The sequence below is a fragment of the Seriola lalandi genome, unplaced genomic scaffold, assembly GCF_002814215.2.
Source record: "Seriola lalandi dorsalis isolate HSWRI2012SDOR001 ecotype SW California unplaced genomic scaffold, Sedor1 jcf7180002054955, whole genome shotgun sequence".
NCBI classification, from domain to species: domain Eukaryota; kingdom Metazoa; phylum Chordata; class Actinopteri; order Carangiformes; family Carangidae; genus Seriola; species Seriola lalandi.
In genome coordinates, this window is record NW_019525506.1 from 783,386 (window position 1) to 798,695 (window position 15,310).

Genomic DNA, 15,310 nt, shown 5'->3' on the forward strand with positions numbered 1-15,310 from the left:
AGCACCTTTTTTGTGTGGCGTTGAGATAAATAGGATTAGGGATTTGGGAGATTTAGGGGGAATAATCCATCTGTGTATCGGAGAGAGGCAGCAGCGGTGATGATCAAAAGAGAATGCTGTGATTCAGAGCTCAGAAATCTCTGGATAGACTGAAAACTTGGAGTGACATTTTCTCCGTTTTTTTTCTCCAAGGATCAGCTTTCATTTTGTCACTGTGACTGCTGTAATTGCCATATAATCACCTCATACAGTACAACGTTGTGTATGTGTGTGTGTTTGTGCAAGTGTCTGTGTTTGAGACCCATGGATCCACAGAGAATTATATATTCACAGTAATTAATCAGATTTACAGTTTACATCAGGGAAGAGAGAGAGTGCTAGTCTGTTTGTTGTGGGTGTTAGTATTAAGCAGGGGATTGGACTTGGTTATTTAACACACAGTTGATTTGAACAGCTGCTCTGTTCTGCTACTATCTATACCTCCATATCAATACCACATAGGAGAAAAAAAACAATCCACAAAACTCTACACACCAGTACCTTCACTTTTCTGCACACTGAACATCCCTGGTTGGTTGAGTGAGCCACCCAGCTTCTTCATTCTTCACCTTTACCCACTTAATGCTATTCAGGGCCATAAGAGGCTGGAGCTGAAACAGGGCGCGGTGGCTGGACAGCAGAGAAACACCATAGACATCGTCACCTGTTTTCATAGGGCAAACAGAGATGCAGTGCATTAACTGGAGGAACCTGAGAAGTCTGTGTAAATGCAAGATTTGCAATGCAAGGTGTAGATTTTCTTAGTCTGTGACATTCAGGAAGGCGCGTAAACCTTACTACTGAGAAAATACACAACACAACACAACACACTGAATGATGATCAGTACCTCGACCTCCGGCCCACACATCCTGCAGAAACTCTAACTGGCACGTGTTCTTGAACCAAAACAAACATGGATGACAACTAAGATGGACATAGCCTTCTTGACGTCACCCATGAGTTTCTGGAGAGTTGTTTTGAAGCTCAGAGTGAACTGCTCCACCGTTGCCATCTTGGCAGTGTCTGACTGTCTATCTCCCGGGTAATCCAAAAATGAGCAAAGAGGTGGGGTGTGTGTGTGTGTGGAGCACGCCCTCGATTATGTATAACTTTAACAAAATTTAAATTGGAAAGTTATATAAAAATTCACCCCCCCGTACAGCTGTAGAGACCAAAAACCAAAAGTTGGACATTTTAATATGGGAGTCTACGGGGATTGACTCGCTTTTTAGAGCCAGCCTCAAGCGGCCATTCAAGGAAGTGCAGTGCAGTTTTTGGCACTTTAGTTTTGGCTTCATCTTTCAGCCGCAGAGGTTACCACTCAGTCGTCAGTCAATCACAGGGGCTGCTCAATAATAAACAGCCTAGCAGCAAACCACTACACATGAAGCTGGATACTTCCAAGCTGCCTACACTCAAGCAAAACTCATTCAGTCAAGTTGTGGGCTATGTCAAGTGGAGTCATACACATTAATACAGGTTTGATTCTATTTAAGTACATTTTAGCCCTTCACTATTTAAGTGAAGTATAAATCCAGTCATACATACATACATTGTGCAGGTTCATATACAAGACACCTTCCAATCATGTGATGCAATCTGTTCACCTCTAAATGCAAAATATGACCTGCAACACATCGTAAGTGTAAGTAAAGTAAAATATGTAAAGAGCTATACTTAACTTTTAGCTATCAAAATGTGTATGGTGTCATATATGATTTGCAGAAGACACAAAAATTGACAATACCACTCTCCAGGGTCGTGTTTTGCTTCATCTTGCAATGCTGTAATTAGCTATAACATTATAGCTTAGGATGTCAACGTTGTGATGAGCAAACAGGATTCAGGGCTGAGCCAGTGTGGCTTTGGTCTGTGGCAAAAAAAAAAACAAAGGAAACAAGCAAATTTGGTGATAAGATTCAGAATAAAACAAGCTAAGAATTGAAGTTGCCTATTAAGAACACACTGATATTTCTACTAATGCAAGACTTGTTTAATTTATCTCGACTCCATCAACACAAATCACTCCACCCTTTTGTAAATACCAGATCCCACCAACTGACCCATTTGCATTTTTCTCAGATTTTGGTATTACCTGAAAACATCAATAATTTTCAATAAATCAGCAAGATATATGATTTTATTTTAAATGAGGGGAGCCATTATCCTCTCCTAGCCACCGAGCCGTTGTTTAGAGTTTCAATAATACATAGTTTTGGTCACCCATCGAAGTTTTATTTTCAAGTCTGGAATATTCTGTTTACGAGGCTGATTCTTAAAACTTTGAGCTTTCAACACCTTTATTTATAATGGATCCAAAAGATTTGATCAGTGAACATCCGAATGTGTTCTCGTATCAACCCAGAAAGTCAAAGACCACTTCAGTTACAAAAAACACATTTATTGTCTAGACATTTCCATCATTATAGATTAGCTAGCATTAAGACTATTTAGTATTTCTCCTGATTAGACGTTTCTTTTCCATGTAAAAGACGTACAAAAAAAGTTGTTATTTCTAAAGCATGTCCTGTAAGAAAAAAAACATATATACATTTTTACAAACATTCAACAGACAAAAATAGATTTAAAAAAAAAAACCTAAGCACAAAGTCATGAAATTAATTTGTTTTAAATGGCTGACACTGACTGATTCCTTCCTGTACCCACGCTACCCTCCTCGTTAAGACAATCTTGACAAATAATTTAATCCCGTTTGCAGTCCTAAAATCTTTTTTGTAAAGTGGAAAAAAGCATTTTACTTTTCTAGGGCATTTAGCCAGTCTCCCTGTTTGAACAAAACTTTAACAAGTGACAATATGTGGAAAAAATGTAATTTGTTTAGTGAATATGGTACAGGGGATTTTCAATAAATACAAGATTAAATGACATGTTAAGATAGTCTTAGTTGGTCCCTGTATACGAAGCGTGGTTAACCATCCATACAGTAAGACATCATGTGTTTCAAAGAGTGATAAAGGCAGGGTCAAGGTGAATTTACAACAGTTAAGACAGTAACAAAATGGGTTGTTATTTAATTTCAAATTAAGGGAAAATAATTAATTTGAGACCATTCTTGTTAATTAATATGACCTCAACCAGTGAGCTTATTGTAAAAGAGACCACAAACAAATGAAATGCATTAAAATGAAAAAGCAATCTGTAAACCTCAAACTATGTTCAGAGTCTCTGAGATGTTAATTCAGTAGTGTGAAACCCCATCAGCATGTGCAGTTGATGACAAACACTAAAGCTGAAGAAACAGAGTGTAAAGGGCCAAGAAATGAACAAAATAAGTTACACTATGAAGGCTCATGTTGTTCCCCCCCTTTTCTTTCTCCGTGTTTTGAAACCACTTCAAAATTTCAGTCAATATTCTGGAGACTTCAGAATTTGTGGAGTTAAGTAGAAGGAAATTATCTGTTGAAACAGACACTAGAAAAAGGAGAACCAGTGGAATTTGAGGGTTAATTCTATCTCTCAAACTTTCTTCTTCCAGGTTCCAATAATTGGCTTTTCAACCAGCATCGTAAGGAATAGAGGAGAAATAAAAAAGAAGAAAACAAGCCGCCTTTTTTCTGACCCGGAGTTAAGCCTTCTGTAACAACATTTAGAGTGTATTTTTCCTGTTTCTGAAGCTTATTTGGTTTGATAAGTTAATTTTTATCCATATAACAGAGGACTTTAAATTCTTTTTGGTGGCACCTGAAATGGGTATGAATTCAGAAAAAAGTACTGTGCCTCATGAGGATCAAATAAACCCATCACATAAGTTCACAGTAGCATGATGCTAGTCCACGAGGCCTTCAGTATGCTTAAAAAGTACTGTACTGCATGTTTTACTTAAGTACTGTGTGTCTACAAAGTGTGTAGGTGGACAGCTACCACTACAGTGCAGTTAGTGAGGATTGGACTTACTGTTAAGACAGAAAAGGTACTTTTCAGACAGTGTAGGCGTATCAGAACAGAAAGCTGACGTTTTAAGGTCAAAGAGTCAGAGCTGAAAGATAAACAGGCTGTGAGCATTATCTGTCTAGAACAAAATGCAAAGCAACATGTTCTGCATTCATAGTCTATAAAATGTTCATCTATCTGTTCCTCTTCTGTTGCTTCTCCTCCTTTGTCTCTCCAAAAATTCTGTCCAGCTTCTGCTCTTTCCATCTGCCGTTTGTTTACACATTAAACCCCCTGGTCCTCTGGTCTGAGTGTTCGTTCTAGGGTCTGGCCCATGGTCCTAACACTGGATCAAGTGTTTTAATATCTGATGGTCCGTACAGTGTTTTCCAGTAGAGCTGGTTCCAGTCAAAACAACGCAGAGCCCCCTTCAGTACGGTCATTGTCTGGTCCCTTTAACTGATCCCAATGCGGTCCATAGCAGAAGATCCAAATAATAGTTCCTGTCCTCCATTAACATACAGCCTCTCCAGCTGATAGCTCCCAGTTGATATGGAGTCATGTATACAGGCACAACACATATGTGCAGTAAAATGCTTCTCTCCTTTTTGTGTCTCCTCGGCAGGTGTAACAGAAAAAATGATGTGCCATCAAGGTCACTCTGGCTCCATGGGAAAATTTCTAGAAACATATCAGTGTATGTGGAGAAAAAACAGATGTCCTTGGTTTTCTTTTCATATATTTAGTAGATGACCTCGTAGACAGTGGCCTTCTTGTCCCCTGAACCCGTGACGATGTACTTATCGTCCACAGATATGTCACAGCTTAGCACCGAGGATGATTCTTTAGACTGAAGAGAAAGAAAGAAATACAGAATGGAAAAATGTAAAACTATGCTCTTAGAAAATAAAATTATGTCTTGGGTGCAGTCGCTATCATAACATGCTTGATAGCAGATATACAGAGATACATGCTGATGCACCACATGAGCCAGGATGTTGCCACACTAAAACCAATATTTCACTGCATGTTCCAACAGCGGCCATGATGAACATTGCAACTTTCTTGTGTATCAGAAACTGTAAATTGATATTAGAGAGTGCTCTTTTTGAGGATAATGCCATGAAAATTTCATGGCATCCACTCATTCATTGCATTGATGCAATGCAATACTGGTGGAAATCCAGTCTGTCTGTTACAGTCTGTTAAAGCTAAGAAAGTAACTTAGCAAGTAGCAGATTTTTCTGTTATCTACGTTAATTTTTATATAATGAATGTGGTGATCTGTTGTTCCAACCTGGAATATGCTGGCTCCATACGGTGTTCTCCATGCATTCAGTAAATTATCCTTCCCTGTGCTCACAAACCATTTACCTGGGGAAGAGACAAATACAAATGTACACAATAAGCACAAAGGAAAACAATGACATAATCAACAAGATATGGTTAAACAGTTAAGAATACAATAGACAAAAACATTTAGAAAGGTAAAATATAAGTAAATCCACTAAAGTATCCTGACAACCGAATGGTTAAGGTGCCTAAAACGTAAGTGCAAAGACCACACCACTGTATCTCTTCCCTTGTTTCCTATATGCGTCTATACTGTCCTATTTAATAAAAGGCAAAAACACAACTAGGTCATAGAGCTTTCACAACACATTTTAAATCACTAACTTTAAAGGGAATTGTTTTAAGATAGACCACAAAACTAGTAGTGAAAAATTAATTAAAAAGGGATGAGACATAATAGGCCGAGATCAAGAAAGCCAGTCTCTTACCACAATAAGCAAACTGCAGTGAGAGTACACAGCTCTCATGTAGATGAAGCTGGTATTTGTCAGGCTTGGTGACATGAAGGACCTCAACGTTGCTGCTTTCCATTCCCACAGCCAGCCACTCTCCTGTCGGACAGTAGCCAAGAGAGAAGATCTGGGCAGAACACATAGGAATTATTACTTGAGTTGTATTAGCATTGAGTATTTGACCGTGTGCAAAAATTTAATTCAGTCTTACTGCGGACTCTACTTTTCATAAAAAAGGGTTAGTCGATGAAACACAGTTTGCTGATATGAGTGTGCACCTGTGATGTAAAGTCATGCTGCTGCAGCTGCCGTCCCTCTCTCAGATCCCAGGAGCGGACAGTGTTATCGAGGCCTCCGGTCCACAGCTTGGTGCCATCGTTGGAGATGTCAATACAGCTGGCTCCATCTGTGTGGCCCTGGAACTGCCTGCAGGATACACACATACATTCTGAGGTAAATAAAGAGAGAAATGTTTAAACAAAGACACCAGGAATCAGGTTGCCCAGGCAGTTGGTATGCATCACAGACAACCAAATGTGAAGAGCTTACAGTATTTCTCATCAGCAGCCACTCTTGTAGAACTATTGCTCAAAATTGTGCCTCTTGGTGCTACAACTTGTAATCATAAAAAGGTTAAATCAGCCAGGGCTGAGGGTCTGCTAATTAAGGAAGGTCGGTATTGAGGTTAACAGGTGGTTGGAGAACCGATGCAGTAATTGAAGATACACTGTAGATGAATTCAACTGAGCAACATATTTGTATTAATCTTCTGCAAAAAACCTTTTTCCATGTTTTTATTATAAAAGCGTACAAACAACCAAGTCTCTCTTACCTGACAAGTGTCTGGTTGTGTAAATCCCAGACTGCGATGTTACCATCACTGCAGCAGGAGAAGCAGACTTTGGAGTCTGGACTGATGGCCAGAGCGTAGCATGCTGGTGCTGATGATGTTAACTCTGCCTTGATCCTGGGAGTAGGCGTGGCCAAATCCCAGATTGACAACGTACTCGCCTCACCTCCCACTATCAGTGTTCGACCATCAGGGAGGAGGCGACAGGAGCGGATGTAGTTGTCTCGGTTCTGGTTTAGTAGGCACAAAAAATATATACTTAATATTTTTGCATATATACACAAATAACTGTATTTTTCATAGATACGTTTAAAAATTAATACAGACATGCGAAGACTGCAGAAATTTTGATTTTTAATAGTTATGATAAACAATAACAAAAACGTACACCTCATCTCAATCCAATCAGATACCATTGTATTCAAAACCTTTGGCAAATTACATGTTTTTGTGAAAAGAAGTACATACATACATCATACATGCCGTAAATGAGCCTGTTGCACGGTTATTTTTCATTTCATGAACTTAAAAAACAGGAAACAATTAACAGTAAGTTTGGGTGCCGTAAGTACTTAGTAACTGCCCTTTGCAAAATGTTAAGCATGGGGGTGGAAATATTCCACTTTGTGGTTGTGTGGTGGCCAGTTAGAGGGAAAAGGGATTCACAAAATAGGAAACTGAAACTCACAAGAAGCTGGTTTCTACAGCAGGATCTCAAAATCCACCATGAACTACTTCAAGAAATACAAATTGCCAAAGGCAGGGTTACTATGTACTGACTTAGTAGGGCGCCTATACTTTTGCATATGCCCCAATAATTGTTTTTTTTTTTTTGGTATTTAAATTTGACAAAAACTTTGCATACAACTGGATTTTTTTACTGCATATTCGTCCTACAAACCCTCCACCTCACTCACCAGACAGTCAAGCTGGGACACGGGGCTCTTGTTTCCTGGGTGACTAATGTCCCAGACCTTGACGCATCCCTTCCCTCCTGTGTAAACGTGTCGGGTGGGATTACTGATGGTAACGGCGCACACCACCTCTCCATGGTTCAGTGTGTTGATCTGACGGGCATGGCGAGGGATCCCTGGGCCCACCAAAGCATCCGGGGGGAATGGCACCGGCTGCATCTGTCCATCGGCCGCCACATGAAAAGAGTAGGCACTGATGATACAGAGAATGAGAGCAGGTTAAGCATGGATATAAAGATGGAAGAGGAGGGGGGCAGAGAATGCAGAAAAAGTTCCAAGGATGAAAAAAGAGGTGGGAAGTAGTAGAAAAAATTAGATTTTTTCTGAAAAGAGGTTTTTCTAGGACACCGACGGGGCAATGTGAGCAAACGGTCCTCAAACATACAAGCAGCCGCAAACACACTTACGGTTTGCCGCCGGGAATTCCTGTCAGACTGGGAGGCATTCCAGGAACTCGCATATGAGGATGAGGATCAAAACCAACCTTGAGGAGAGAACACAGACATTTTATGATCACAGTGCAAACACATGCCCATGGGCATTGGCAATATGCACTCAGGTCAATACTAACCTGTGGAACAGAACACAAACACTCATGAGCACAAAGCAAACAGACACCCTTGAGCACACATACCCTCCGAATCTGAATGACAAGTATAAGAGTCAGCAAACACACAGAGGTAGAGCTGTCAGTACTTGTGCCCCGAGTCCAACACACACACACACACACACACACACGCAGCTGGTGAGTACACAACCTGAGTTTCTATCAAGTGTTGCCCAGACACAGACACAGCTGTGATTCTACTAAACCTATTTAAACAGTGTAATGAACACTATGCAAATACAGCCAAGAGTGATGAGGTGACTGAATGTAATGCACACCAGCACACCCACTGTATAAATACTATCACACAGACAAGAGAAATACAGCTGTATAACTATTGACACTTTCCATACTTTGTAATATAAAATATACAATGCTTATAAAAAGCATTCACAACCCTTAACTTCTCAACCTTTCATTATTATAAAATACTGAATTACAGTGGATGTTATTCTGATTTTCAACACTCAACAGAAAAAAAGACTTTACATAAAAGTAAAACTGTCGAAGTAAATATTCTTTGAATAAATCTAAAATAAATAAAATATGATTACTGGTTACAATATAATTAACTTCATAAAAATTCCCTGTGGCAGCCAATTGTTTTTAGAACTTCCGTAAGTTGGATGGAGATTGCCTGTGTTTAATCAAAGCATGACAACTGATTTTAATTTAAATTTCTGGAAGGTAAACTTATTGCAACTGGTGCAGCCATTAGTCACTTTCCTGGCAAAAGTGACATTATGAAAACAAAAAATTAATCAATCTGCTGCAAAGTTACTGAAACGTACGACTCTGGGGAAGGCTACAACATCTCCAACACACTGGATTTTTTCCTCAGAGTAGTGCAAGGTCATAAAAAAATGAAAAGAACATAGTACAGCTGTAAATCTGCCTGGAGCAGGTTATAAGGTTTCATGGCTGAGTTGTGAGTGCTGTGCATACAACTGTTGCCCGGGTGCTTCAGGGAGAACGGCAAAGAGGAAGCCACAGTTGATAAAACTCACATGAAGGCAGTAGAAGGCATGACTTTTAAATTCACTCTGTTCTGTTCCCTCATATTACCATGCAGCTTCACAGAGCCTGAGAACTTCTACAAAATAGGTGGGATAAAAACTGAGGTGTCTGATACCAGCCTATCTTCACAGAGTCACAGCTATAAGTCCTGCCAAAGGAGACTCTACGAAATATTGTCCTGACAGAGGTGAATACTTACATAATTAATAATTTTGAGCTTCATATTTGTACGATTTATTTCACAATATTTCTACTGATTAGGGTTCAAGAAAGCCTAATTACTTCCACTGTTCAATATTTTAACCACACTGACATATGAAAATGTCAAAAAGTCTTATATTCAGTTAACTGCTTATGCTGATTTGATATTTTGCAGAGGCTTTCTTTGCACACGAATATAAAATGTCATTTTGCCAAAATATAAATCACCATTTTGCACTCACCATGGGTGAACGGCCATATGCAGCCACAGCGGCTGCAGCAGCAGCACTCATCTGAGGTGACATGTTGTGTAGTCCAGCAGCATAGGCCGCGGCCCCGGCTGCACCCGCCAGCTCCCCATTCATACCTGCTGCATGGGGCAACATGCCAAATGCACCCGGGTATGGGCCTGGTACAGCAAGGGGTGTCCGCAAACCTGCAGCTGAGGATGAGAGGGAAAGAAATAGTAAGACGCATAAAAAGCTGGTAACAACTAAAAGGGCATTCAAGTTCAACATCCCTTAAATACCTAAGAACACAAACCTTGAGAAGTAAATAGAGATTTCTGACTGAAACTATGATTGATGGCAATCAGATTTATCGTTCCTATAAAGCAGACTCCGGGGAGCTGTAGACATGCATGAGATTTTTCCAAAGTAAAAGGTGCGCCATTAAACATTGGTGATCAAGCCTTAAAACAACAGTTCTTTTGGAAGCAGGAAAAGTAAGTCCTGCATGATTTATCCAGAGCCCTTTGATTTTTGTGATAATTGTGAATTTTCCTGGAGACAAGAAAAGACAACTCAATACCCTCTGGCAAAAATTAAAATATTAAAATAACACAATCTATCATATCATTCAATTACAAATGTTTATACGGGGCTTACTAGGTGGATGTGGTATCTCCATGGAGGGGGGTTTGGATAGACTTGGCCGAATTCCAGGTGTGGAGCTCGGACCAGGGGTGGAGTCACCTCTAGGTGTGGGGGTGCTTGACTTTAGCCCAGGTGTGCCTGCCTTATCTCGCTGCCACAGAGAGAGAGAGAAACACTTCAGAAATACACAAGAATGTAACTACTGACATATGTATTCGACATCTATCGATCAATCCACCTAGTTTATCCAACTATATGCTAAAAATCTGAAAGATATTTGTCTTATCCATCCCTACCATTGCCATCTCTTTGGACTTGAGGGAGGAGGAGCTAGCGGATGATGCAGTAGAGGCTGGACTACAGGGGTCTTTCTTGAGAAGACGTGCTTTATCCAGGCCGTTCTCTCTAGGTGAGGGGAGAGGTGTGCCACGAGGAGAGGCTGGATCCTGGTGAAGGGACAAGGATTCGATGAACTACCCGAGAAAAAAAATCACTGTACAAAAGTGATGTTGGCCATTTTCCTAGATAGAACATTTCAGTCCCATGGACAACTGTGAATATATTATAGTCAATTCATAGAACGACATCCCCCACACACTACTGTGATGCCTGTGATTTTATTTTTTTACATCCCTCCCATGGGGAAAAAAACACAATTGTCAAACTATTAACAAACAATGAAAAAAATAAAAAATAAAAAAAAAATACTGACCTCATTTGAGACATCCACAACTAAATTATCATCACTTTTCTCCCCGTCGCTATCCTGCAAAGACAGACCATCAAGTTAGCTCACCATTAAATTAAATATTCTCTCCCTTCACTTCCATCTGGTACATTTCTTTAACAGAAGACTGTCACAAATGTCCTTGTCCTTTTATGAGCTGAAAAAACAGACTGTCACAAGGAACTTACAAGTGAAACATCACTCGAAACAAAACACTCAAAAATGCATGTTTCCTCACTTGCACAATTGCACACGACAACACACACACACACACACACACACACACACAGACAACAGAACCATTTCTTACATAGTGGCTGGAGTCCTTGTCGTCCGCCTTGCGTTTCTTTGTGTCGTTGGGAAACTCAGGTCCGTTGCGACGCTTATCTGAGTTCCTAAGACTTTCTGGCAGCAATGAGTTACTCTGCAGATGAAAGCAGAGAGGAGGAGTAGAAGGACAGAACAGTGAAATAGGAGACACACGGGGAGGAGAGATTAAAGAAAGATGATAGGTAGTGTAGGTAGAAAAATAGAAAAAAGAGAAAGGAGAGTTTGAAGGACAAAGAAGAAAAAAAAAAACAATGGATTTGCAGAGGTGAGACAATTTTGCCATTTACGATTCAGTTGTGCTTTGTTGTGTGTGCATTCATGAGTTCAGTGGATCGTCTGATCCATCTACCACTAATTACAAAAGCTATTCAGCTATGTGTAGAGCAGGTTAGAAAAACAGACTCTTACTTGCAAATAGGTTAATAGTTCACAGAAGCATGAATTAAGTAGCACTAACACTTCAGTACTAACAGCAACCTCTTTTCTCACTTGACCAATGCCAGTCACAGCCACACACAAACACACGCCTGTGAAGTTGATGATTACATTAAGTGGCTCTCAAAATCTATCAGTGCTCCCTCTCCTGGCTCTGACAAGCTGCACTGGCTGCAGTATGTGTGTGTGTATTTGTGTGTGTGTGTGTGTGTGTGTGCGTGCAATGTGTAATTGACTGTGAAAGCCTGTGTGTATTATCAAGTGTGTAACAGACTGTCTGTGTGTGTTACTTGCATAACACTCATGCGCCCCTCTGTGTCCCAAGACTAGAGACACACACACACACACACACACACACCAGAGCTGCCCCCCTCTGGCCTCCTGACCAACGGATCCTATTGTTAATGGATTAAAGCTTCATGTTGAGTCCATTATAGTCTCAGCCTGTCAATGAAATGTGCATACAACATACACAAACACACATGCGCGTGCACATATCTAGCAAGGGAGTGGGCTTTGAGGGGGGAAAGGGTAAATGAAGGAGGAATAGCTAAGAGAGGAGGAGCATGGGAGGATGGTGAGAAAAAAAAGGGGAAAGGGAGGGGATGAGATTAGAGGACAGAGAGGATGGAGGGAGGGTGTGAGAGTGTGGAGGAGAAGAAAGGGTGACAAGAGATGAGGGAGGGAAAGAGAGGCATGGGGGGGCTGAAAATCTGTATTCTGCCAAAGGCCCCTTCCTTCACGCCCTCCCCTCCTCCTCCCTCCCACCTCCTCCCCTTTTACTGAAAGGTTTTAGTGAGCTGAGCACAGGAGCACTGACCCGCAAAACATAAGCAATTTCCCCCCTCCATCCCTCCCCTGTTCGCTTTTAGCATAGTCTCTCTCTCTCTGTCACACACACACACACACACATACACACACACACACACACACACACACACACACACACACAAGCTCAGTGTCATATGACTGCTGCTCCCTCACCCCCCTCCCACCCTTTCCCAAGCCCTCCCCTCTCAGTGGTGGTGATATTAAACACAATGAGAGTCTTTAAGCGCGGGATCAGGGGCAGTTGGGGGGGGGGGGGGGGGGGGGGGGGTAATCTGCTCACTGAGGTGTTAAATAGGCACAACAATGCAGGCTAGGCTGGAGGAGTGTGTGTGTGCGCATGTCTGTATATGTAAGTGTGTGCGTGTGTGTGCGTGTGTGTGTGTGTGTGTGTGTGTGTGTGTGTGTGTGACCATGCTAAAAAGCTCATTTGGAGGAGAAAGGAAACCTAACAGTTCAGAGCAGATCTAGAGCAGAACTAAACAGGCAGGCCAAAGCTCTCCCCGAGAGATCCCCAAGCACACATAACACACACACACACACACACACACACACAAACACACACACACACACACACACACAAATACACTTTGAAACTGACAATCAAAAATACGCCTTCAACAATGAAAGCTATTTGGGTTTGAAAAAGTGGTAAAAAACTGCAAAGTGCTTTTATATACATAATAACATGGTGAGATGAACTTCATTGGTCCCTAAGGGGAAATTGGTTCACTACAGCAGCAAAAAAAAAAAAAGGATAATAAATGCATTTCCAATAAAATGACAAAATGAAAATGAGCCTGCCTCAGCAACTGGTGCAGCTTACATGAAGTTACGAATTCCAAGTCTAAGTTTTCATGTCACTTAGAATAAATGTGCCTTTTTAAATATTGTGTGAAACGTGTGAAAATTAAATGGTTTACACAAGACCACCTTGTCTATGTCTTTAATTTTTTAGCTTTTGCTGTTTTTCCTCCATAACAACATATATGTACATTAAATGTAGTTTATTTAGAGCAGGGTTTGAGTAGAGTTTACTAATCCCACAGACATCCATCCATGTAAACAGCATCTAAGAACAAAGTCAAATTCCCCAACAAAATAAAGTGAGTGGTTTGTCAAAATACTCAGACCAGAAAGAGAAAAGTACTTACTGTGCCAGGCTCTCGCTCTATTGCCATTGGAAATACATAGACGTGGTGGAGGTCACACGGGTGGGTGTTCAGCAGAGCAGAAAACAAAAAAAAAAAAGACAGGAAGGAGAATGAATTGGAAATATTTTGTGCATTTCATTATAATTATAACTAAGAACCTAAACTTTAGAGAGGAAGTAAACAATAAAGACACTAAAATAATGCATCTCTGATAATACACAGTTGAATACAAGTTGAGTGACATTATAATTCAGTTATTCACAAACTCATACATAATAATTTTAGGAAACGTTTCTGTGCTGGAGGGTGTGTTTGTTCACCTCTCAGGTGCTCAGGTCCTCCAGTGTGTGCGTCTGCTCCGGACAGGTGGGGCTTTTTATCACCACCGTCTTTTCCCACCAGATGGGGAGGAACTCCACCAAGTGCTCCTGAAAGAGCCAGGAGGCCAGCTGAACCACCCAGCTGAGAGGGGTGGAGACCAGCAGGGTGAGGGGTGAGGGGCACTGGGGCACCACCATGGTTATGGGATAGATGCTGCTGCTTTACAACAGGGAGAAAAAAACAGACAGAGAAAGGTGATGTACGTTGAGTTGAGAAAGAAAAAAAGATGTGGAACAATCAGGGATGCTGCAACACAAAGCTGAGTCTTTTCTTGAGGTGTTCTTAGTTTAAAGCTTGCGATATATACACTACAAATACAAAATAAAGTTTTGATTCGCCACTAAAAAGGAGCAGTGTGTTCACAGGCAGTTTAGCCTTGGAAAACAAACCTAAGTTAGTGGACTGTGCTGCTAGAATTCAGCATTCATGTTGGGAAGTACTAAAAAGATGAGACGGTGAGCTCACTGGATGTAGACAAAAAAAAAAGCTGTAATGTAGCTGCTTTAAAAGGTGCAAAACACTGACACTTGACTCCAAAACCTCATGTGTCAGTTAAAGGCATCAATAGGTAAGAATCAATAGCACTCTGTAACCTAATCAATATAGATTTCTGGCCTTATTGAAGTCTTCAACAGATGGGACAGTTTCTTCAGTGCCTGGGTTTACACCATCTCAACAAGCTGCTGCAATCTACAAGGCAGTGAACACATCCTCTCCCCCTACGCACCGCCTCACACACACCAACACACACACACACACACACACCCTCCTCCCTCCGAGGTCAAACACTGAACAATACTGACAGCTGGGATCACAGCCCAGAGCCCGAGGATGTGGTGGGAGAAGAGGGGGGGGGGGGAAAGGAGGAATGACGGAGAAGTAGGGGGGAGAGAGCCGAGAGCCCCAGCTGCTGCCTGCACTGTCAGGTCTTGTGAGGGTGTGAGGCGGCTGAGTGGAGAGGGGAGGAGAGAAGGGGAGAAGAGGGTGAGAGAGAGAGGGAGAGAGAGTTTGGCTGGCAGCCCTGCTCTCTCTTTCACACCAAATCAGGCGCTCGTCTGAGCGTGAAATGCCTTTGTGTTCCAAAACATCATTATTGCCTCCTCAGACAGTAGCCGCGGGAATCCAAGCTCACTGATTCGCCGCGGGGAGGGGAGGAGGAAGGAGGGAGTGGGGAGGAGAAAGGGGGGGGGGGGGC

The 15,310-nt window shown here is 41.5% G+C and overlaps 1 protein-coding gene across 2 annotated transcripts in view; it reads right to left on the reverse strand.

The window, feature by feature from the left end:
- Positions 1-2,420: 2,420 nt before the first annotated feature.
- Positions 2,421-15,310, reverse strand: part of LOC111645694 (transducin-like enhancer protein 1) — a 23,859-nt gene continuing 10,969 nt past the window's right edge. The window contains exons 7-20 of one of the 2 annotated variants that reach the window (XM_023394991.2): positions 14,055-14,271; positions 13,735-13,751; positions 11,298-11,411; positions 10,973-11,026; positions 10,557-10,706; positions 10,273-10,411; positions 9,628-9,827; positions 7,968-8,044; positions 7,504-7,753; positions 6,569-6,816; positions 6,015-6,162; positions 5,713-5,863; positions 5,229-5,305; positions 2,421-4,781 (exon numbers count right to left, since the gene is read on the reverse strand). In XM_023394991.2, the coding sequence (XP_023250759.1) occupies positions 4,674-4,781; positions 5,229-5,305; positions 5,713-5,863; positions 6,015-6,162; positions 6,569-6,816; positions 7,504-7,753; positions 7,968-8,044; positions 9,628-9,827; positions 10,273-10,411; positions 10,557-10,706; positions 10,973-11,026; positions 11,298-11,411; positions 13,735-13,751; positions 14,055-14,271 (1,950 nt within the window). In that variant the 3' untranslated portion in view covers positions 2,421-4,673. Of the gene's footprint in view, positions 4,782-5,228; positions 5,306-5,712; positions 5,864-6,014; positions 6,163-6,568; positions 6,817-7,503; positions 7,754-7,967; positions 8,045-9,627; positions 9,828-10,272; positions 10,412-10,556; positions 10,707-10,972; positions 11,027-11,297; positions 11,412-13,734; positions 13,752-14,054; positions 14,275-15,310 lie in introns of both variants that reach the window. The other variant, XM_023394990.2, reaches the window with a different exon arrangement.